Consider the following 25,641-nt stretch of genomic DNA (forward strand, 5'->3'; position numbering starts at 1 on the left):
TCAATGGGATTTACTCTGGGCATATGGGATTAGCATTGCTTTTACAAAACGCAAGCATTGGGAAGGTTTTCAAAACACTGCCCAAGATCTGACTCCTGCACACAACAGGAAAAAAAACTGAAATGTATATACTTACCCAATTTATGAGAGTTTCAGATAAACGGGGTGAAACCACCATTTTGTTTTCTAGACACTGCCTAAGGTCAATGAAACTGAAACACAATCCCTGATTGGCTGCAATCCAGAACAGGTGGGGTTAAAGCTACTAAGTGCTATACAGTACTGTTTAAAGAAAGATTTAACAGTCGGGGGGCGGCTGTCGTTTTTATGTATATCTCGAGAACCAGACCACCTAGAAACTTTTTTTAAAAAAATTAAAGCTGAGAATCCGGGCCACCTAAAGGGCTAGCCGGGCGCCGGGTGGCATGCATAGAATCCGGGTAAAACCCGGCTAACCGGGCAATATGGCAACCCTAGTCTTATACCAGTTCAGACTCCATGGAGCCCAGAATTGTCTACTCAGACTGGTCTTCAACATATCCAGATATATAATTTTAACATTTTATTTTATTTTATTATGTACATTCTTACCAACTGCTGATTTTACTTAAATTTTGATAAAATACTGGGTTTTTAACGTTCAATTTTATGGTTTTATTGTATGTTTTCTTATTTAACGTACATCAACATAAATAATATAAGAAATGAATCCAATTAAGTTAAACATAATAACAAGGTCACAATCTTTTTGAATGAACATTTTATATTCTATTCTAAACTATTTAGAAGTTGTGGATGATTAAGCAATATAAATATATTCTGTCAAATAAAATAAATACCAATGAATAAAAAGTCTGGTACATGGGCCTTTTTTAGAATTTGAAATTCTAGAGATTGAACCTAGGATCTTCTGCACTGAGCCATGGTCCCTTTTTCTGGTACCTCAAACATACCAGCAGCATGCTAGGGCCTCGTAGTTTCTAAACGTATCCAGTCTCTTGGCATTATAGCAGATGTGGTTCTCATCTGTTGAATGGTTTCCTGGGCCTTACTTGCAAAAATCAGATCCTCTGTATTACTCCCGCAGAGTCATTCAGAGGGGAATGAATGTTTTTTTGCATCTTTCAGGACCTAAAGATTTTCAAGGACGTCAAATTCTTTTTATGGATCTCTTTTGAACTATGTTATTTATTGTTTGTTTGTTTATTTGTTTGTTTGTTTGATTGATTGATTTATACCCCACCCTTCCTCCCAGCAGGAGCCTAGGGCGGCAAACAAAAGCACTAAAAACACTTTAAAAAATCATAGAAACAGACTTTAAAATATATTAAAACAAAACCTTTTTTAAAAAAGCTTTCAAGACATCTTTAAAAAAAGGTTAAAAACATATTGTCTTTAAAAGGGGGGGGGTTAAAACCATATTAAAAAGCAATTCCAGCACAGACGCAGACTGGGTCTACACAAATTATGCAGTTGAGTTCCTGCATTTGGGGAAATCGCAGAGGTCAGCACACCCAGAGTGCAACGGATGAGCCTCACCCTGGGAAAACCACCTTCAGGAATGTTAGTCCAGATGCAGTCTAAAATAAATCTGGAAGGCCCATGCTTCCCACATCTGGTGCTAAAATCCTGTACTCAGTGTACTTTCCTTATAGTAGTCATAGATTTAAGATATATATTGATAGGAAATTTGCAGTGGGGGAAGCTGACAGTCCCCACCCTCTCCTGAGAATGGCATATTATGGAAAGATTAACAAACAGGCCTGGTGTCAGCACCTATCTTGGCATTGACATGAATGGGTCCACCAGAGCTGACACTGACTTCTGCAGTATTCCTTCTATTTTTTAAAAAAAGATTTTATAGTGAAAGAATGGTTGACCAGATATGTGCATGGTTACAGATGCTCATGCTTTTATTTTTTCTTTTCAAATTAATTATCATTTTCTACAACAAAATGGTGCATATTCCTCAAATAAATGTGTTTATAGTCAGGACAGCAGAAGCAAACCCTATTTTATTCCTGTTGCCAAGATGGTACTATGATTTAACCAAGTATAAAATCAAGGCTGCACATGTTCAGAGTATTTTTTCTATAAAAAAATCAAAGTTGGCAAACTGTAATTTGTTTTTTGCTATAACATATTCAGTGTAGAAGCACTTATAGTATATGGAATGGCAGTTGTGTGTGAGGGGGAGAAAATGCTAATTTTGCGCTGAGGTTATATATAGTTTTCTGAATTAGGAGGTAGGAGCATAAGACTATTAAGTTCAGGGTCTAAAATTACTTTGCTTCACCACTGGAAGTTTGGATAAATAGAAGTGCCCCAGACATGATGGAAGCTTTAGCATATTGGGTACCACATAGAAAAGGCAGGAGCTGCAAGTCAATGCAGAGACTTGGAAGAAGTAAAACAATAAAATACTATATCTTATTGTTATTCTCTCATTTTCAGAATGAAGGGGAAAGAGCAGAGGCAGATGATGCATTAATATATGAAGATTTGGATGATGCAGAACATGGAGAAGAAGAATCTGAAGAAAACACAAAATTAAAACTATTGCGCAGAATTGCCTCAATAGCATCCAAAATGAAGGAAATTATTGGCAACATTATAACCACAGCTGGAAAAGTTGTTGTTACTATTTTACTTGGTACAACAGGTGGGTTCTCTTGAAAAGCCACAGGACTTTTAGCCCTTCCATAGTTAAAATAAATATATTGCTGACTTGATTTACATGAAAAATAATTTTCATTGCTTAATTCATTACATTAGATATAATTGTATACAGAGCTTGGAAAAGTTACTTTTTTTGAACTACAACTCCCATCAACCCAATCCAGTGGTCATGCTGGCTGGGGCTGATGGGAGTTGTAGTTTAAAAAAGTAACTTTTCCAAGCTCTGGTGTATAGCTATTATTCCCAGCATCATTTTATAATGTCTGTTATAGACAAATTAAGTGTGTTTAAGAAGTGAAATGTGATTTTTCATGGATCAGTTTGTGGTTTTTGAATATATACCTCAGTGTTCAGACTTGTAGAGACTTTGTACACCTTGAAAACTAAAGGGTTTCTAATAGAATATTTATGCTTTCAACTGAAACAAAATGAGCAAATTTTACTTATGAGTGAGAGCAATACAGCAGAAGCTAATATACATGTGCGGATTTCAATTTCCCCCCTTTTCCCCTGAAATTTATTTATTTATTTATTGTATTTATATACCGCCCCATAGCCAAAGCTCTCTGGGTGGTTTACAAAAATTAAAAAACTGAAGATTAAAAACAAATATACAATTTTAAAAACCATACAAAGTTTAAAACCAGGTAAAAGCACAGATAAACCAGGTAAAAGACCTGTGGTCAGAGCTCAGCACATGCTGTTGGAATGCCTGGGAGAAAAGGAAAGTCTTGATCTGGCACCGAAAAGATAACGATGTTGGCACCAGGTGAACTTCATTGGGAAGATTATTCCATAATTTGGGGGTCACCACTGGAAAGGCCCTTTCCCTTGTTGCCAGACTCCCAGCTTCCCTTCGAGTAGGCACCCGGAGGAGGACCTTTGATGTTGAGTGTAGTGTATGGGAGGGTTCATGTCTGGAGAGGTGTTTCATCAGGTATTGTGGTCCCAAGCCATGTAAAGCTTTATAGGTTAAAACCAGCACCTTGAATTGGGCTTGGAAACATATAGGCTGCCAATGCAAGTGGGCCAGAATCGGTTTTATATGTTCAGACCGTCTCCCTAGAAAATCTCCCTAGAAATGCAAAATAGGTATGATTAACTGAAAATTGAAGCGTACAAATCAGGGGTTCCCAAACCGTGGTCTGCAGACCACCAGCAGTCCACAAACTTTGTATTTTGAATGTTTGTTGTAAGCTGCTTTGGGCACAGCTTGCTGTGGAAAAGTGGCACATATAAATAAACTCTATCACTGTGTCTGTGGATTTGTAGTTGAAGATGGGATGACACATCCATCACATTAATTATATTTTTATTGTTTTTTATTTCTAAAACTGTAGTACTGCCATTTGAATTCTATGGAATTCAAGTTGTTATACAATCAATAACAAATAAAAGAAGCAATAAAACACAATTAAAAATCATACATCATCTAGCTCAGCACTTTACAATTGCTACAACAGGCAAAAAAATCATCAAGTGGTCCATTAAGACCCTCAGCAATTTTCAAGTGATCCATGGGGGGGGGGGGGGACGGGACTGGATGCCACTGTTATAAATCATGTAAATGCTTGGGGGGGGTGCAATCCACAATCACGTTATCACCTCTTTTAGCTAGATAATTAACTCATATTTTCAGATGAAGTGAAATTTATTTACTGTGAGTAATTTTATTTTACTACTTGTAGGTCTTCTGCAAACTTCAGTAAAAGTAGAAAAATGTGTTTGGTTTCAGTTAAAGTGACCTTAGGAATTATTTTAAACATCTGAATTTTCAGATGAGTTAATTTTTAATTATCTTTTGCACTTCCACATTGTACATATAATGAGCAAAATATAGTAATCACCTTCCATTCATTTTTTCTATAGGAATGATGTTGCCATCACTCACTTCAGCTGTGTATTTCTTTTTATTCTTGGGTTTGTGTACATGGTGGTCCTGTTGCCAAGTGTTTGATCCACTGATATTCAGCTGTCTCTGTGTGTTAATGGCTATATTCAGCGCAGGCCACTTAATTGGACTTTACCTGTACCAGTTACAGTTTTTTCAGGAAATTATTCCACCAGATGACTTTTATGCCAGGTAAGACATTTTCTTTGCAACTTTCAGTAAACGGAGCTGTGACCAAAAAAAGTGACAAAAAGATTGTTGGGTTGTATTGTGTGAGATGTATTTAAAGAAATGTGAAGTGTATAGATGAAGTATGTAAGATCTATTGAGGTGAAGACAGACATGTGGTTGTATCCTGTGGTTGTGGAAGGCAACTCACACATCTGATCTCTTCCCTTTCTCCTCTCTGCAGCCACTTGTATGCTCCTGAAAAGCCTCTATAGAAATTTAAGATGTGTCTCTCATAGGAAAGGCAGGTGTTATCTGGGTGCACTCTCTATGTTCAACTATTGTGAAATTCTTTATTATTTTCTTTGATTTTATATGTTTTATATTTCTTGGCACTTATCTGTCAAAAGTACTGTATTGTGGGAGTTACTAATTGTATTCTGAATAGAAAGGCATGAGTGTTCATCTGTGAAGTAGAAAAAGTAGGTAAAGATGTAAGTGCTCTTCTGCCATCTACAGGCCAGTGTAAATAAATAGATTCTGATAACACGGAAACAGCTGGTATTTTTAAGCAGATCATTGTCAAACAGTCATTTTTATTTCCCTTTTTTTAACAGCAAAAATCAATATTTTTAGGTGAGGAATTTCCATTGAGTGTAAGGTGCAAAAAATATCCACTGGATATATCCTCAGCTTTCAATAATGTTATTAAAAAGAACTTAATTGGTTTTATAAGGGTGCACGGTGCAGTTTTTCTTTTTTTTTTTTCAATAATTTTTATTCAGATTTTCATAAAACATACAAAACAAAATCATAAAACATTCAAAGACAAAAAACAAAATCAAAAATAGTTAAACAAAAAGAAAAAAAGAAAAAAAACAAAAATAAAAAATAAAGAGTAAAATATTGACTTCCCATTTGTCAAAGATCAAATCAGTTATAAGTCTATAATATATAGCAATCCTGTCTCTTAAGTCATATTATAAAATCACTTTCCTCCAGTAGTTATCTTACTTAATCATCAAATCTCATAAACATTACTTTATTCTTTCCACAAAAAGTCAAAGAGAGGTTTCAATTCTTTAAGAAATATATCTATCAATTTTTTTTTTCCAGATAAGCATATCGATTAATCCATCTCATTACTAATTATGATAATCTTATTGTCATAACCATAGTCAAAATAAACATTTCAATTAATCCATCACATCAGAATCTGTTAGGTTCAGTAATTTCAGTAGCCATTGTTCTATTATCTCTATTAGTTCCATTTTCCATCTTCCATCTTCAGTAGTCTTGTTAAGTCCAGTAATTTCAATATCCAATCTTCCATTATCAGTATTCCATAATAATCTTGCTGTCAAAGCCATAGTCATATAGTAAGAGTCTGATGGGAATTACCTCTATCCCAAATATTTTCTTGCCATCCATTCTGAATAAGTTGCTGAAATACTGCTGTAAAATCATATCTCTGTTCTTTTTTTCAAAATACACTGGGTCATCTCTTAAAAGTTTTTCCATTGTCACATGGCTGCAGTTAATTCCATAGATTTTCTCTATATTGGGCTCCATCACATCATTCCAGTCCAGAAGATAATCCATGCCATTGATAACTTTATCTCTAGAATCTTCATTAATTTCTTCAGAGATAACATTGAGTTCCAAACAATAGATTTTATTTCTAAAGTCCATAGACTCCAAATCTTGTTCCTGTTCCACGTTTGTTCCAATCTCCGGGATCTCCTCTCTCACAGGGACCCCTATTCCAGTCTCCAGGGTCTCCTCTCTCACAGGGACCCCTGTTCCAATCTCCGGAGTCTCCTCTCTCACAGGGACCCCTTCCAGGGTCACCTCTCTCACAGGGACCCTTATATCTTTAATCTCCTGCTTCATTTTACTCAATTCAATTTTCGTTATCTCAATCTCATCCATTATTTTCTGAAACATAGTTATTTCCAGATTCTCAGCCACTTTCTTAATTGCCATTTTAAAAGAAAAATATAGGAAAACCACTTCTTATTTCAGCAACAATTGGGTTAATACTCCAAACTTGGTGACATCACAGTATAAACAGAGCAGACAGCCTTATCTCTCCAATAGTTAAGTAAACAAAATGCAGTTCCCAGGATCGAAACAATTAATGGCAATCGTCAAGAAACAGATTCGTCAAAATAAAATAGACCAAAAAGAGAGTAGTCTCAAAACAGTATAATATTTTTCAAAATAAAAATCTGGAATAGAAATCCCTCTTCTGTGTGTATCTTTAGAATGCAAATCCAGGACAGCTTTTTGCAACAAAAACAGAGATAAGCTATTAATTAGTGCGTAGCAGAGAGAAGTTACGGCTCCCCAGTGAGATGTCAAAAACCGATCAATCTGGCAAATCTCTTTTAAACAGCAACAATTTAAGTCAAGTAAAAGAAAAATATAGAAAGAAGGGTGCTTGCCTGTTAGTGCGTTCTCTCTTAGAAGATAAGATGAACGTTCGCTTTAACAGATAGAGCTTGCTGTTGAAAATCCGTCCCACCTTCGTCGGCTGGACCTCGTCCCATAAATTAATGAGATCTGGTCGTCCCAACAAAAATAGGCTTTGAGGTTAATCTCTTCGTTTCTCCCTACCCGGGAGAAGTTTAATCAGTCAAAAAAAAAAGAAAAAACTGACTGATATATCTGAATAAGCTTCTTTTGAGGCAGGAGCCCGTCTCAAAAGCAGGCACAGGCTAAGTCACCCTTCCCGGAAGTCGCACGGTGCAGTTTTTCAACCATCTAAGAAATAAATAACTGTCGTTTGAAGCAACAGTAATGTTGCTAAGATGCTTTATATCTCATTTCCATGGGTATGTTTTTGCAATTCTTTAATAGCAAAATGCAAGCTAATTATAATTAGGCATGCTCAAAAACCAATATATTTTTAATACCCAGAAATTGTTTCCAAAAGTATACATTTTAAATTAGGCTCCATTTTCAAAAAGCAATTCATTCAGGGAAGGTGAGCATCTTCATTTGATACATGCAAAACATATGGGTTTTTTTCCTTCTATGGAGTGTCTTCCCAAATAATTTTCTTAAGTGCTACTTTAAATAACAAGGTAAGCACAAAGGTATTTGCCAAGATCAATCCACAAACCAATGCTATAAATACATTATATTATAATGAAAGCATAGAAATATATATTTCTATGAAAACATTCTTGAAATTAATTCATGAATAGAGTCACAATGATTAAAATGCAGTAGAAATCTATGCACTTAGTATGGCATTGTGGAGGGAAATGTGCAGCAGTTTAATTGGCAGTTGCAGTGTAAACTTTCTGATGTTTTTTCAGGTGCTGCTAGCTTATCCAATATTTTGTAAGTTGGGAAATAGAGCACACAGCCAAGATGAAGAAATGGGATTGGTCAAACAACATGAAATTTAGCTAGAATTTAATCTACTTTTATTTAAATTTTGTAAATACATAGGATTCTTAAATATATACCATTTGTCTATTGTTTAAAGCAGGTTGGACAACCTTTTTAGGCCTGAGAGCCACACTGAGACTTTACCAACCATCCAAGGGCCACCTGCCAGTGGTGGATATGGCAAAGTGGCCAGTGCACTTTTACTTGCTTGCACTAACACAGAGAAACTCATCACACATGTAGTACACTTTCAAACAATAGTCTCCACACATGTACAGCTCTCAAACTCACCATACACACATGTGCTCATGCACACACACACACACATATAAGTTCAAGGTTCTGGTTTTAGTTCAAGGTTCCAGGCTAAATTCAAGATTCTGGTTTTGGTGTACAAAGCCCTATACAGCTTGGGACCAGAATACCTGAAAGATTGTCTTACCCCTTATATACCCAGTGGATCACTGCACTCTGCTGGTGAGGGCCTCCTGCAGATACCACCTTATCAGGAGGTCCGTTCCACATAACATAGGAAGCAGACCTTTAGTGTAGTGGCACCTACCCTTTGGAATTCCCTCCCCTTAAATATTAGCCAGGTGCCATCTCTGTTATTTTTTCGGCGCCTAGTGAAGACTTTCCTCTTTCAACAAGCCTTTTAAGTAGAGACCTTATCCCAGTCTGTGTCTGTGTTGGAATTAATTCTTAAGATGCTTTTAAAGCTGTTTTTAAAATGTGTTTTTAAAGATTTTTTTGTTTTAATATGTTTTTAAGGATGTTTTGTTGTAATACATTTTAAAATCTGTTTTTATGATGTTTTAGAGTGTTCTTAGTGCTTTTGTTTGCCGCCCTGGGCTCCTACTGCTAGGAAGGGCTGCAATATCCCAGTGCTGCAATGTGGAGGAAAATCCTTTGCCTTGCAAAGACATCTCTGGTGCAACAACATTGGTAGAAGGTCATAGTACTTAGGAAACAGGAAGGGAACTATCAATGGTGCCTTTGCAATGTTAGTTGAATGTACAAGGAAAAGAAGAAATGCCTGATTTTGGTAGAGGGGTGGCAGTCGACTAGAAGTGGTGCCACAGGCGAGATGCATCATTCATGTTCACTATCTCTGGTTTAGTGTATTTGAATAAGCTAAGAGGATATTAGCCTATGGAATTAGGATTCCGCTGTGCGGCTGCGAGCCACAGTCAGTACACTCTGGCTTAGTTTCTCGTAAAAGTGACAGGATAATTCTGGAATAAGTTGTTTGTGACTTTTTCTCCCCCCCCCTTTTTAAAGAATGTAGTCTATTCCCAACATTACTTTTAAAATTATGTTTGGAATTACTAATAAACCTTTGCATCTGTATTATGTAAAATTAATTTACCCTGCTTACATGAAGAAATGTGTCAGTTTCCTTGCCTTGTGGAGATCCTGAAAACAATAATTCTTTATTAATGCTTACCAAAAGTATGAAACTATGTACTATATCGCTTGTTTGTTGTGTAGCATAAGTCTCTTGTCTTCTTAATTAGCTTGACTATTGAGGACCTACAACAAAGCATCTTTTTTAAAAAAAGCTACCTTCCAGAATAGCACATGCCTGGAGCTATTGGAAATGTAAAAAAAAAAAAACTAACTGCAAGAGATTAACAATATGGTGATGATAAATGGCGTCCTTTGTTAGCAAAAACTAATATTTCCAACTACACTCTCAACCAGTTTTCAAAAAATTAGCGCTACTAATCTCCAAGACAGTCTTAACATATGTTTATAAATGCTCTTTATCAGTTTTTAATATAATTATAGAAGTGAGTTTTAGGCAGATTTTCAAGCTCGTTATATTCTTACCGATTAGTTCAGCAAACATGACATGCGCTGCCATTAAAACCAGCAAATGGCTGGTACACTTCCGATAGAAACAATACTTTACTGCTCAGTTATGAACATTCCATGAGCTGCAGAATGTTACCATTATGGTACCTGTACATCTGCAAGATTTTACACTGTTCTGACTTTTACATTGTATACTAGAGTTTGAGTTAAATCCAAATTGCCTAAATTATTATATCAAATTATATATGCATAATTTATTCTGTCTTTGATGAACTTGCAGAATTTGGCATTCAGCGTTGTGGAATGTTTGCTTGACCATTGACAGAACAGAAGCAGCACTGCCAACCTAATAAGAATCTAGTGGAAAGTATGAAAGAGGTCATTGGATATTTAGAAGTGATGCTGAAACATTTAAACTTGACTGATGGAAAGCAATCCTCTTCATTTTGTCAAACTATAATGAAAAGAGAGGAAAACAATATGCATTTAATTCTTCGTCTTGTACAAAGACCAATACTTCTTGGCTGAGGCAATGAATGAAACTTGGTTATAAAAAATGCTATATGAAAATTAGGCTTCTGAAAGAATGCTATCTCGTTTACCTATATAAACTTACCACAGTGTTATTGGTATTAACAATCATATTCCCAATTTAATTTAGTTACTTAAAATATTTTAATCTTGTTTTCCAGATAACATTCACTCAAAGCAGCAATATAACATTGTTAAAATTGTATTACATGATTATATTGAATATAATTATATAATTGCAATAATAGAACATTATATTAAAAAACATTTCAAAAAAATACAAGTGGGAAAAATCTTTGAAATGTGATTCACCTAGTACAGAGCACATTTCACTAGATACAGCAGCAAACCTAGTAAAATTATGTAAATTAAAAGCTACATGAAACAGATAGATTTTCAAAGTGTACATTCTTTGGGTGGGTATTTCACAGTGTAGGGGTCACTACTAAGGTTGTTGTTATGTGCCTTCAAATCGCTTACGGCTTATGGCAACCCTATGAATCGGTGACCTCCAATAGCATCTGTCAAGAACCACCCTGTTCAGATCTTGTAAGTTCAGGTCTGTGGCTTCCTTGATGGAATCAATCCATCTCTTGTTTGGCCTTCTTCTTTTTCTACTCCTGTTTTTCCCAGCATTATTGTCTTTTCTAGTGAATCATGTCTTCTCATTATGTGTCCAAAGTATGATAACCTCAGTTTCATCATTTTAGCTTCTAGTGACAGTTCTGGTTTAATTTGTTCTAACACCTAATTATTTGTCTTTTTCTCAGTCCATGGTATGCACAAAGCTCTCCTCCAATACCACATTTCAAATGAGTTGATTTTTCTGTTATCCGCTTTTTTCACTGTCCATCTTTCACATCCATACATAGGGATCAGGAATACCATGGTCTGAATGATCCTGACTTTAATGTTCAGTGATACATCCTTGCATTTGAGGATCTTTTCTAGTTCTCTCATATCTGCCCTCCTCAGTCCTAGTCGTCTTCTTCACTACTAAGGAGACCTCCATAAATTAATGTTTTGCCTTTGTTTCTGAATTTTGTGTGCTGTAAAGAATCATCTCCTAAATGATAAACTTTGGACACCTGTGATAAAATGTGAACCAGCAATAGAGATTTTGCCCTAAATTTTAGTTACTAAAGTCAGTAGCTCTGAGGGGATGGGGGATACTAGCTGTTACGTTTCTTTCATTTAAAAAAGTACTTCAGAGTCACCAGCAAGCTTAGAAAGTGACTGAGTTTCCTCTCAATTGGCTGTCAGAATTTTGACATCACCACTTAACTCCCCAGCAATTACTTGTTAATCTACAGCTATTCAAATGGATTTTCACTCTGTCTTTCTCTTCCTTTTTTGATAGCTCTGCCCTCATCTGTCCAGTCTCAAAATCCTGTCTGACCCTTACAGTGAATGTTTTAGAAGGGAAGAATACCAGGGACCCTGTGAAGTTAATTGGATTTGTCTCTAGCACTCACTAAGTTTCATAGGTCACCTGTAAGGCAGAGAACAAAAGTAAAGAAAACATGTGGTAGTTCTTATATAAGCATAGCTGGAAATTATAAATGTTACAGTAGGTCAATAAAAGGCAAATTGTAACTATGTATTAGTATTAGCTAGTGGTTGAAAGGTATCCCCCTGCCCGCTCCTCAGACCACATTCACACCATACATTTATTTCACTATTATTCCACTTTAAATTGTTGTGGCTTCCCCCAAAGAATCATGGGAAATGTAGTTTGTGAAGGGTGCTCAGAGTTGTTAGGAGGCCCCTGTTCCCCTCACAGAACTACAGTTGCCACAGTGATTTAACAGTGAGTTCCTCTTCCCAGAGGACTCTGGGAATTATAGCTCTGTGAGGGGAGTAGAGATCTCCTAACAACTATCAACATCCTTCACAAACTACATTTCCCAGGATTCTTTGGGGGAAGCATGACTGTTTAAAGTGGAATAATAGTGGAATAAATGTATGGCGTGAATGTGGCCACAGCCTTTGCACACTTTCTCCAGAATTGTTTCAAGACTAGAATAGTCTCACACAGTCTCAGTCCATTCATGCAATATGAAGATCCAGGGTTGGTCCTGTGAATCTGGGAACAATCAATTAAATAGGCTCCCTCTAGAAGGTACTGCTTTCATAGTCTGGTTAATCTTCAGTTTGTGGTGCTACAGTATCTGCAGTAACCTTGTATTTCTCATGTTCTAGAAACTTTAAAAGGCACTTCCCTGAGATGTTACCAGAAATAGGGTTATTTTGCTTCACATTTGAAATAGCTCTTCTGTGGCCATCTGCTCTAATAAAAGAAAATTACCACGCACATTGACAGGTGCTTCGGTGCTTCAATCTCTTTGACTGGTTTGTATTTTAATGTACAATTAATAGCAAAGCAGACAAACCCTCCCTTGTCCCTGGTGCATCTTTTGCGGCCTACTGCTGAAAATAAAGCGCAAACACTGTTTGTTGGGTTGAATCATGGGCCACTTTATTAAACAGAATCCAATTAGAATAATGATCCTGCAGAGGGAAATTAAGTGCGGGAGCATCCTGATGATCCAGGCAAAGCCTGCTTGCAGCTATAGGGCAACCAAACCCTGCCTGAGCCAGGGACTGCTCTGTGCCAGACCCCAGCTCAGGCCACAGCATGAAGATGTGTAGGAGGTCCAACCCACGTCACCACCCCTTGGGGCCCTGAAACCCCAAGCGGATGAGGCACTTTGTCCCTAAAGGCGGCCTCTATTCTGCCCCCAGGCCGTATAGCCCTGAGCTGCAGGCCTCCGGACCGCCTATCACCCCCAAAGGTGCCTAAAGGTGTCACCTAGCTGCCCTTCCCTTTTAACCTTTTCCCACACTTCTTCACCACAGAAAGGGGACAAGCCTCTGCTTAGTCTCCCTTCACCCCACACCCAATAAGAAGCTCTCACAGGCCCCTCTGCAGGTCCATCAGGAGGTTATCGTTGCCCCCATCCATCAGATGCACACCATCTGGCCGAAACAGCTCCACCCTGTCATTTCTAATCTCTGGCTGGTGAATGACTGAACTCCCAGAGACCATCAGGGCCCTCTGGATTTACCTGTTCACCTTTTTGCGGGCCCTGTCCATCTCCCGTGGGTCACCAGTGCAGTTCCATCTCCTGCACGGCAGATGTCAGACCATACCACATGCAGCCCTGGCCAACGATGTGCAATGGCCCAGAGGTTACCACACGCCTGCTCAATCAGGGCCTTGCCCTTCAACAGGCCCAAGTCATTACCCCCCCAGGTGGATGACCAGCAACTGGGGTACCGCCCGCTCCACAGCTGGCTGGAACAATGTGGGAAGGAGCCTGTCCCAACTCATCCCATGGCAGCTGAGCCACTGCACTGAGGCCCATTGACTGAGCCCCAGCTGCATCCCAAAGCGAAACCTCACCACCCTGCGGCCCTCCCAGGAAACCATGCTATGGCCACAGAGTAGGATGCGTACCTGCTCCATTCCATTCCCACGGCCTGTCAAAATAACAACAACCAACATCAGGAGGAAGGGTGACAATTAACGGCACTAGCTGGCGAGACCTCTCCATCTGGTTCCGTGACAGAGCATCGGCAATACTGTTATCAATACCCGGTACATGGCATGCCAGGAAAAGGATGTTGTAGCACAGGCACTGGAGCACAAATGCTCGCACCAGGCGCATAACAATGGGGTTTTTTGAAGACAGAGTGTTGATAACATGCACTGTAGGGAGGTTATCACACCAAAAGTGGTCTGTGGAATTACACAACCTGTCCGGCCAGAGGTACACGGCTACAACAATGGGAAAGAACTCCAAGAACTTAAAGTCCCTGGTTAACCCAGCCTGTGCCCAGTCTTGTGACCAGCTGCCACAGCACCATGTGTCATGTAAGATAACCCCAAAACTGCAGGAACCTGAAGCATCAGAGTGCACCTGTAGCTCGGCCTCCAGCAGGCGGTCCCTCCTCCATAGGTTAAATTCCTGCAAAAAGATAGACCATGCTGCCAGGTCAGCTCTAAGAGCAGCTGTGAACTGCATGCGGTGTTGTGGTTGCGATAAGCCTGGCATGGCATCATATATGCATCGCAGAAATGCGCGTCCGGGCACTAACACCCTACACGCTAAGTTCATATGGCCAGCCAGAACCTGAAGAGTGCACAACGTCACTTTCTTGGACCCAATGACTTCAGAGATTTTTCCACTAAGGGCCGCCAGCTTGTCCTGCGGGAGTCTACAGCACTAGGCCACGGTGTCAATCTCAATGCCCAGAAAAGTGAGAGCAGTGAATGGGCCCTTGGTTTTCTCAGCTGCGAGAGGGACCCCAAGTTCAGTTGCCAGTGCTGCAAAATGGGCCATAAAGGCCCTACATGCACCAGTGCCTGCCGGGCCTACAAACAGGAAGTCGTCTAAATAGTGCACCACTGATTGCAGGCCTGCCTGTCCCCTGAACGCCCACTCCAGGAAAGAACTGAAGCGATCAAAGACCGAACATGAAATTGAGCAGCCCATAGGCAATGCCCGATCCACATAATACTTGCCCCCGTAAGTAAAGCCCAACAGTTCAAAGTCCCATGGGTGAACAGGGAGGAGACGGAAGGCTGACTTGATGTCAATCCCGCAGTCCCTAACCATCTGCATTGCAGAATCAAATGATGTGTAGTTGACAGAACGTAGGTCTGGTGGGATGAAGTCACTAACCGACTCACCACGAGGAAAAGAAAGATGGTGTGTGAGGTGGAAGTCGCCTGGCGCCTTCTTGGGGATGAGGCCCAGCAGAGAAACTCTGAGGGAGGGGATGGGTGGCATCGGGAAGGGGTCCAACACTCTGCCTGCCCTAATTTCCTTGTCTATTTCCCCCGCACAACCAATTCCATACCCCCAAACGACTTAAGATTGTGGGACAAAAAGGCCTGCCTGGGACCTGAGTAGGGGATCCTAAAACCCATTGAGAAGCCTTCCAGCAAAAACTGTGCATCTTGGACTAGTGGGTAACGTCTGAGGAGGTGTTGGAGCTCTGCAAGCTTAACTGGGTTGGAGCCCTTTTCCTTGAGCTGTGCTAGCTTTTCCTTGAGCTGTGCTAGCAGCCCCTGGCTTTCTCAGACCAGTGGTGTCCCTGCTCCCACCCCTGAAGTGCCTGCCTCTGGGGCAGCCTGTGCAGGCATGCCCCGCATATCATGCACTCGTAACAGAATCTGCAGAGGCTCCGACCACAGGATCCGTAGGAGGAGCTGCTGCTACCTGCTGAGCTAAGAGGTGGCTGCTGTCTGTCCTGTCTCCAGCCACGGGTTTGGAGTGCGACTTAAACTGCAGCCACAGATCAGCCTCCTTTTTGTCCCGGGGGAGGGAAGTATCAAAAGCTGCCCGCATACGGAACGCCTCATCATAGGCGAGCCAGGCAGCCCCTTGGAACTCAGAGTAACCTCGATATATGATGTTGAGGTATTTAACAAGTACTGAGCCCTTCTGTGGGTGTTTTTCCATCACCACCCCCATGTATGTTAGGAATGCTGGCAACCAGTTAGCCCAAGTTCGCTCTATGCATCGCCACTTGGGTTTATCCAGTTCCGCGTCATCACCCTTGTCCTTGTCCTTTTTGGCTGGTTCCCTATATAAAAGTGAGAACAGGTCCACATACTCCCCTTTCCATATTTTTTCTTTAGTGGCAGGTAGTAGGTGAAAGCCTAGTGGGGCTGACATCTCTCCAAAAGGATAGCTCCATCTCCCACCGAACCCAGGGTCAACATCATCTGCCAGAGGGGGGGCAGATGAGGGGGGCACCCCTCTTGTCATTGTACCCGCAGGGAACTGCCACACCTGCTCACAGGCCTCCCCTAGCTGTTGCTGTGGCATGCTATCCCCACCACCTGTGGGCAGCCCTGACTGCCCGTACCTCTGCGTCACTGTAGGCAGAGAAAAGGGCCAGTAGGGAAACCCCATGGGGGCCAACTCCACTATGGTTGACCCTGTTGGTGTGCAATGAAAGGGGACTCACCCAATGTGTCGTCCGGTGTGGGCCCCTGGAGGTCTGTGAAGTGGGAGCTATTCCCGCTGCTGTGCTGGTCATCCTCACGTCGGGCCCAGCTGCACTGGTCATCCTCACGTCGGCCCTGCTGGGCCCGGCCTCGAGTGCATCCAGCCAATCTCGGATGGCATCAATGGCAGCCTTGTTAGTCCCGCTCCCTGCATACTGTGTTTTCCCGCAGGAACGCTTAGCCGGTGGCTCCTTTGCCCTCCCAGGCACAGATTGAGCCTGGGGTGCATCAGGCTGGTGTGGGGCACGCTCTAGGGTTTCCAACCTGGCCAGGATAGCTGCCCATGGTGGCCCGTCCTCTTTTCCTCTTTCTAAAGCCGCAGGAGGTGGGTGCCTACCCCCTTCCTTGGGGACCTTGCCTTTCCCTTTTGGCCTGCCTTGTCCTTTCTTGGGTGGCATCTTTAGTTAACTAAAGCAAACTGGGGGGCCCAACTGGCACACACACACACAACAACCCAGCTTTACCTGTGCTACTACAACCCATGCTTTACCTTTGCTAGTACAACCCAAGCTTTACCTGTGCTACTACAACCCAACCCTGCTGTGGCTTGAGTAGGCCTCACAGGCTGCCCCAGTGGCGGGAGGGGGGGTGCAGTGGAAGGCCCACCACCCGAAGATGCTCCCAACATGTGCGTCAGCACGTCAGCCACGGTGTGGGGGAAAGATCCACCTTTACCCAAGCTGCGCTGACTTCCTCCCCGTGTGTTAGTGCACTAGCAGCCGTGGGGGGCAGGCGAAGGTCCACCGCAGTAGGGAAGGACAGTGCGGCTGCTGCGAGGCTGTCAGGGAGGCAAAGTTGGCCGTGGAGGCGTGTGTGACCAGAACGGCTATCCCCTAGCCCTCCCGTGCCACCACTTGCGGTGAGAGCAGGGAAGAGCCCCCCCCAGCGCAAGGATAGCACCGCACGCTAGACTTCCTCCTTACCAAGAACCTAAAATAAAATGAAATAAAATATCCCAGCCTGGCCTGAGTGTCCTGCTGCCGCTCAAAGGGTCGCCGCCGCCATCTAATCCCAAGCCGCCGCTGCTGCGCCACAGTCACTCGTGCCGCCAAATTCAAAAGGAGGGCGGGAAGCCGGCGGTGTGGGTTTAAATACCCATTGGCCACCCCGCCCCCTCATTGTGTGCCACGTCGGCGCATTAGCGCCCCACGTGCACGCACCCTCCAAGATGGTGGCCCAGGCTTCAGCTGCGGCCACAAAACTCGCCCCTTTGGCCCAGTAAGTACCAGGCACGGAGCAGGATTCTTGTAGAAAGAATTGGCCACATATCATGGGCATTATCTATCTTTGCAGTGTACAAAGAGCATTGACCCAGTGAGATTAATGTCTGTAGCTGAAGAGTTTAATTTGCTATGTAGCCTTGAAAATTGATGTCTTCTAGTTCCATGTCTTTTGGTTGACTATTATTAGGATCTGCAGGTGATTTTGATTCATTATTCTAGGACACCCCAGGATGTACCTTCTAATTCGAAAATATACCTCCCACTGGGGAAAGGGCACTGTTATTTCACTTCACTCTTAATATGTGTTTTTTCTCATAGGCTCTCCTGTGCTGAAATTCACTGCAGAAACTGGTCATTCATCATTGTGTAAAGTAGAAAATTTAGCCAAAAATAATGTTCTGTTACACTTCTCAAATCTTTCAAAAAAAGAGGCTTCTACCCAGTCACAAAAGTTAAGGAGAAGCTTAGCAGGATTTCTGAGTTAACTCTGGGAGGCTCTGAACTTCCTTTCCTGAAGGAACAGAATTTTCACCATTATCGATTCATCCACAACCTGATAGGAGTCTAGAAATTTCCGAAGTCATTCTTGGAACCAATTCAGAGCAAAAAAGTAAAAGTTGCACACACAACTGATTCCAGACTTTGTTGTAGCAAACTTTTGGCTTGTAAAATAATAAGTACCTTTTATCAGCTTCAGCTAGTACAACAGCTGTGTCCATTACTGGATGGGGCAGCTTGACCACAGTAACTCAGGCATTGGTAACTTAAAGACTGGATTACTGGAGTGCACTTTATGTGTGGCTTCTCTTGTGCTTGGTCCAGAAATGGCAGTTAGTGTAGAATGATTGCTGGAGGGAATGAGATCCTTACTGAGCCAAATCTAATATGTTGCATTAGAGATTATTTTTAAAAGATTGTCATGAATGTTAGCAGTATTAAAGCAGCCCTTTTCTTTGTTGTGTGAAGACACATTCACACCATCCATTTATTCCACTATTATTCCACCAAAGAATCCTGGGAAGTGTAGTTTGTGAACGGTGCTGAGAGTTGTTAGGAGTCTCGTATTCTCACACAGCTTCAATTTTCAGAGTGGTTTAACAGCCGGTCCCTTTTCCCAGAGATCTCTTAGAATTGTATCTCTGTGAGGGGAATAGGGGTATCCAAGCAACTCTCAACACCCTTCACAAACCACAGTGCCCAGGATTCTCTGGGAGAAGCCATGACTAATTAAAGTGAAATAATAGTGGAATAAATGGATGGTGTGAATGTGACCTGAGTGTAACAGCCTGCATAACATAGTACACCAGCTGAGGAAACTTAAGTTGCCACTTCTTCCTTCCCACTGCCTTTCCCTCCCTCTTCCTGTGGCTATTGCTTTGCTGACCCTCCACCTCCTGCTGCCACTCCAGTCCAGGGCCATCCTCACCCATCAGTGTCACAGTCTGAGGAAGAGAGGCACTGTGGTTGAAATGGCCACAGAGAGGATCTGCACCCCACCACTTTTGTAGGGGTGCAGCATTTGTAGTAATTCCCTCCCACTCCTTCATATTTTTCATTGCTATTGTAGCAAAACTGTGGTGTAGACATTCTCAGTGACCAACTCAGCCACAATGCTTCGCTTCGTCACAGTGCAGCACTGGTGCATGAGGATGACCCTAGACTGGAGGTGGTAGCAGAAAGTGGAGGAGCAGTAACAGCAGGCAGGGGAGGATAATGGAGGAAAAGGCATCTCAACCACAGTGTCTCTTTCTGTGGAAAACCCCCATCCTCAGAATAAGGAATGTTGGGCCTGGGCAGCCTACCCCTTCAGCAATATTCCATAGTTAGGCCACATTTGCATTGTACATTTATTCCACTATTATTCCACTTTAAACAGTCATGGTTTTCTCCAAAGAATCCTGGGAAATGTTGTTTGTGAAGGGTGCTGAGAGTGGTTAGGACACTCCTATTCCCCCCACAGACCTGCAATTCCCAGAATTCTCTGGGAAGAGGGAATGATTGTTGAACCACTGAGGGAATTGTAGCTCTGTGAGAATAGGGGTCCCCTAATAACTCTCAGGATCCATCAGAAACTACACTTCCCAGGATTCCTTAGGTGAACCCATTCCTGTTTTAAGTGGAATAATAATGGAATAAATGTACAGTGTGAATGCACCTTTAGTGGACAGGGTCAATGGCTTTATAGGCCCCTTCCAACTCTACTATTCTAGGGTGAAGGTGGCACTAGCAGCTGCTGTTGCAGCCAGTGGGTGGTGGACTGGCCACTGGCTGTGGAGTTACCAGCAGTAGAAGGCAAGCCGGCCAGCCGGTCCATGGGTGCCAGACAGGGGGATGCAATCCCCTGCTCTTTCTGATTCACCACTTGAGGCATGTGTCTTACTAAGCTTCATTATAAGGCCAGTCCTGTTGGAAGTGCCATTTACTGCGTTAGCTCAAAGTTCACTGCCTAGAGTTCAGCAACTCATTATATTGTTGCTATTTCAAAGAACAGACAAAAAATTGTTTTCAAAAGATACACTCACATAACTACCCAGGCTTTCCTATTTTCTGATCTTTTTTTCCCTTGATATTAACATATAAGGGATCATAAGACAATGTTCATCTGGCATTGCTTTCTTTTAATCTTTCCCTAACGTGCACATCCTTTAGGAATGTGTGATCTTTCCTTTTGATACTTCAGTATCCCCAGGAATGATGCTAATACTACTAAACTAACTCTTTGAATGTTCAAGTAACTTTGTAGGCATTTAAAAATCAATTGAGCATTCTTATGAGTTAGTGGTGTCACTATTTGGCATATTTCAGTTTCAAAACAGAACATGTTGAGGGAATCCCTCTGTTTTTAGAAAAGTACATTACTTTGACTAACATCATTTAATTATCTGAATGAAAGCCTTCTGGGAAGCTGAACTAAAAATTATTGGAACAGGTATTATACTGGGCAGCTGCAGTAATACAAACTAGGAATCTGGTTGCATGTACTTGGAAATTAGCCTCATTCTTCAGTGAAACTTTGTGTGTGTGTCTGTGCGCATGCTTAATGAAACTGGTATTTTTTTTAGTCAAGGTAAATGCTTAGCTTTTAAAGCCCAACTGACAGACTTTCCCTTAGTATTTATCTTATTCAAACAGTTGCTTCAGCTATTCAAAGTATTACTCTCATCAGATGCATTTATTTGGAGAATATACCCTGTGACTCAGATATGCATGGATATAGCTATAGTTACATGTAAGCAATCCTCAGATCATGTTGGCTGGCAGTTCTTATGCTGCAGCTGCGAAATTACCACTGGGAAACTACAGCTGTATCTGTTGACATCTCAGGCCACACATTACATTCTCTACATGAATGACTTCTCAGCTGGGGCACATCATGTGGAGAAAATTTTGAATTTGCCCCCAAATCTAATGGGATCATCATCTTGAAATTTCTGCTCCCACAGGTTCTCTATAACACTTTTACAGGTGCTTTTACAACACTCTGTTTTTTGTTGACCTGTGATGAAACTAATGTAATATGTAAGGTTGTCAGGTGAATTAGCCAAATAATTGAATCCTAAGTTGTTTTTCCACTCACCCAAGCAAGGTGATTTTTACCAACTCCCCTCCGTTTGCAGCCCCCAAATTTTGTTCCACTCCATTCCCAAGTATCTGCTAATTCTCAGGAGCAGATTCAGAGCTGACACTCCTAATCTGAACAGATGGAGCTAATGGCTCCCAGCCCTTCAAAATCTTAGACGCAATATCTGTAAGAGGCCCTGGCTGACAGTAATATATAAAGCCTTCTTGTAGTCTCCTGTTGGTGTTGCTGCCTTGCCAGGTCCACAGCAGTGGCCATAGTGAACAGCACCCCTAGAGGCTGCCAGACTTGACAGCAAGTCAAGTTCCTCATCTATCCTTTTTATACCAGGGGGAGGGGGAAGGGAAGGCTGGCGACCCATGGGGGGAGGGCTTGTGACCCATGGGGGAAGGCAGGGAGGGCTGGTGACCCTTATGCAGGGGAAGAAGGGGGGAGGCTGGCAACTATGTGCAGTGGAGATGGGGGAGGGCTAGCAACCTGTGGTGGGGTACACTGGCAACAGCAGGCAGGGTTGACGAGTGAAGTGAACAGGGGCAGAGTCCCTAGTCACCATATAAATTCTTAATCTGTATGTTCATGACCTTTCCTCGTAAAGCAAAAGCTGCTGCTAGTTTTTGCTGTTTAATGCATTTCCTTTTAATTTCATTATATAAAGGCGTGTTTTGATGAATTTATGCATGAAGGTGGTACATCATGTGAATTTGTGATTCCAGTCTTTATTATAATTTGGTGTAAATCATGTCTTGATTCATTGTTAAAGACATTGGTTTTTATGATGTCAGTTGTGACACTTCATCATCTAAAAGCTTTTCTTTTCTCACTACAGAGTAATTATGCTATATCAATATCCAGAATTTGTCAAGATCATAGGCTGTATTGAGAATGTGCCAGAGAGGGAAGATCCAAGAATACTCCAAGCTTAGACACACAGTGAACTGAATGAAGTAAATATCTTAAAGTAAACAAATGACTACATTGAAAGAGTTAAATAGAAGAAAAATTGTTTTTCTGTTTTTAAAATCATGACAACTTCTAACTGCTGTGTCCTTGCCTATTTTAATCTTTATATTAATTTCTATCAGTCATCAAGATCACAAGCTTGTGAATTTGTTAGAAGGTCACGATCACAATGCATAGAAACCAATGATGTGGTTTTCCCAAATTCATTGGAAGTGTTTCTTTGTGACTTGAATGCATAGAGTAAAAAGCAGATAGAACAATTTGAACGTCCGTAACAATGAGAAAAAGTGATGGATTTTGGTGGAGGAGATGTGAGGGTAGAAGCATACTTCTTCATGTGGCATAGATATAAAAAATTTACTGGGGAAGCCTAGGGAATTAGTGGCATGGAACTCAAGGGCTTAACTTTCCCTATCTAGTAGGTTGTTAAGAGCATCCATAGCTTACTTCCAGTAGGTGTGCAGTATCAGCTAAACAGTTCTGCTAGCATAAGGGGTTTTAGCTGCCCAGTGGAACTTTCCTGCCCTCCCCTCTTCCTGTGTGACCCCTAAATCTGTTTTGTGGGTTCACCAACCCTCTGGAGCAGATTTACAGGGTGAGGAGAGGGTGGGGAAGTTCCAATCTGCAGCTAAAAATCCTCACACTAGGAGCATTGTTGAGTTGGATATCGCCCAGTGTTGTGTATCTGTATATATATGGCATGTTTCTTTTTTATGGACACTACCATATATTAGTTTCTTCTCTTTTTATTTCCACATTATAACTTCCTTCCTGATAAACATCTTGTTTTTACTCTTAATCTTAAGTCTCTCCACTCTCTTTAATACTTTTTCTCATTTGAATTTCTCCCCCTCGTGGTTCAGATTACATTACTCCTTTGCTCTATTCTCTTCATTGGCTCTCTCTTTTTCTTCACCTTCACTTTTAACTTGTACTTACTTTAAATTGCCTTCATGGTAATGCTCCTCTGTATCTGTCTTCCCATCTTCTGTGTTCCTGCTTGGAATTATTTCTCCAGTTATAAATCTTCTGGTTTAAACCTAAGATTACCCTCTTTATTCTCCATCTATATGCCTTTTCTTATTACTGAGATGTTCTTCCACCCGACATCTGACTTCCTTTGTTGTATACATTCAGATTTCTTTTCAAGACATACCTTTTCTTCCTGACTTTACCCGGTTAATGATTTTTGTTTTGTTTACTTTTTTTCCTTTAGTCCCAAATGTTTCTTGTGTTATGGACCTTAGGTAGTAAGTCTGTAGGGCAGAGCCTGATTTATTTTAATTTTTGTGTAATGCCTAGTGTATTTTAGGCATTTTTATTATCATTTTGATGATTGATTGTGTGTGTGTGCAGGTGAGTGTAAGAGGAGAGAAGTGGACTGATTCAGATATTATTTCTTGCTAGAAGAATGAGCAGGCATGAGGCTCAAGTTTGTGAACTCCCTTATTCCTTCCTCCTTGTGCAAGGGAAGGAGGTAAGAGGCACTATTGATCACCATTTATAACAAAACACTGTTTCCCATTTCATCTGAATATTACAAAGTGTGGTTTATGCAAACTATAGCTAGTTCAGAAACCAGGATCTGATCAACCCAGAGTTATAATATGATAAGCCTAGCTTTACAGATTAGATCAAATCAGATATAACATTCCTGATCCTCCAAATCATTGTTTGGAAGATGGGGAACTTATCATAGGCTTTCACACACAGTTCCCTTGCTGTTTTTCTTGAGTAAACGATGGATAGTTGTAGCATCCAAACCAAGCAAACTGTACTTTGCATAAATGATAGTTTGCCTTCAACCAGGAACTGGAACACGCTGCAGACCATAGTTTTAATCCCTGAATTGAAGGACAAACTTGGTTTGCGCAAAATATAGTTGGCCCAATTTGAACATTATCTGAAACAAAGGCTTGTTCATCAAACAAGTCCCACAATCCAACAGCCTATTCAGTACAGGATTTACCATACAGCTACAGCATCCCTGATAGATGGCCTCCAGTCTTCTCATATATACTTTCAGTGAAGGGAGGCCCCCCATATCTCAAGACAGTCTGTTTCTCTGTCAGAGAGCTGTTACCATTTGGAAGCGTCTCCTAATATTTAGCCAAAATCTGCTTCCCTGCAATTTGCATTCACTGATTCTTCTCCTGTCCTCTGGACTCGCTTGAGTTTGTCAGTGCCTTCTTAAATGTGTTCAGAGCAGTACACCAGATGTGGCCTGACCAATGCAGGAGAGGAAGGGAATCAGAGCATGTGAGCAAAGAATGTATGGGAGACCAATCTACTGTGATGAGATTATTATATAGGCTGAAACAATTAGGATGAGCTTGGACATACTTCTGTTAGCAAGACGCTCTTGCTCTCTCTTTCGCTTTATGCAGGCTTCTATTTATATAAAAAAAGTGGAGCCCACCATGTACAAGAATCATTAGCACATCTTTGATCAAAAAGATAGCATGCATAATAATAGAAGCTATACTTGTTATCCTAAAATTTTTGAAGCTGGGTAGCCAGATTTCCATTTTTTTTATTTTAATAGGACATCTGGATGGTGCTCTCAAGTCACCTTAATGGTGCAGGCTCCTCATATATGGTTTTGTTCTGCATTTAAATAGCTTTGTAGAATAAATTTTCAAAGCGTAAACTCTTGATTGGCTCTCATTATCACTCTTGAGAGCCACAGTTAAGAGCCTCAGGGATCATAAGATGGCACTTAGGATTTGGTATGAAATATATATTGTACTGGTAGTGCCTACACATCTAGGTAGTAATAAAAGACTAGTAGTAGCTTAAGGCAGCTTTTGCAATCTATATGGATCCCTGTCCCTGCATGTTTTAATCTGATAGGTCCTCTCTTGGAGGTAGATAATAGCAGGGAATTATACCTTGTGCTTAATATTTCCTGTAGGGTGAGGTAATACTGGGAACACTTCCCATCACAATCTCTACTCAGAGCCTGAACTTGAGGTCACTGTACATAACTGCAGGAAATAACTTCCTGTGCTTCTGGATCAGAGGCAGATGGGGGCACAATCTGGTTTGGCTGAGGAGGAACGAAATAGGGCACATACTGCACTTCATTGAACAAACTGCTTACGTCACAGCAAAACTACTTAGGTTAATAAAATATAGACTTTTGTTGGTGTCAGAGTCCACGTAGAGGACATTTTTAGTTGGCATATTAATAATGCTTGAATAAGATGCAATTCATAGGAAGTTAATTGTTTTAGAGTCAAAGGCTCTTCATTAGATCCAGACCCATAAGAAATATTGTTGCCTAATATCTTGGATCTGCACAACCAAAATAATTTTTTTTTAAGTTGAAGAATATTAAAATCCTGTTCTAACATTCATTCATTCA

At 41.2% G+C, this 25,641-nt stretch overlaps 1 protein-coding gene across 5 annotated transcripts in view; it reads left to right on the forward strand.

The window, feature by feature from the left end:
- Nucleotides 1-25,641, forward strand: part of PIEZO2 (piezo type mechanosensitive ion channel component 2) — a 417,861-nt gene that overhangs the window by 237,301 nt on the left and 154,919 nt on the right. For 3 of the 5 annotated variants that reach the window (XM_061595221.1, XM_061595247.1, XM_061595237.1), the window contains exons 6-8: nt 191-250; nt 2,455-2,662; nt 4,549-4,762. In XM_061595221.1, coding sequence (XP_061451205.1) covers nt 191-250; nt 2,455-2,662; nt 4,549-4,762 — 482 coding nt within the window. The remainder of the gene's footprint in view (nt 1-190; nt 251-2,454; nt 2,663-4,548; nt 4,763-25,641) is intronic. The other 2 variants (XM_061595266.1, XM_061595227.1) reach the window with 1 other exon arrangement.

The sequence above is a fragment of the Rhineura floridana genome, chromosome 1, assembly GCF_030035675.1.
Source record: "Rhineura floridana isolate rRhiFlo1 chromosome 1, rRhiFlo1.hap2, whole genome shotgun sequence".
Lineage (NCBI taxonomy): Eukaryota > Metazoa > Chordata > Lepidosauria > Squamata > Rhineuridae > Rhineura > Rhineura floridana.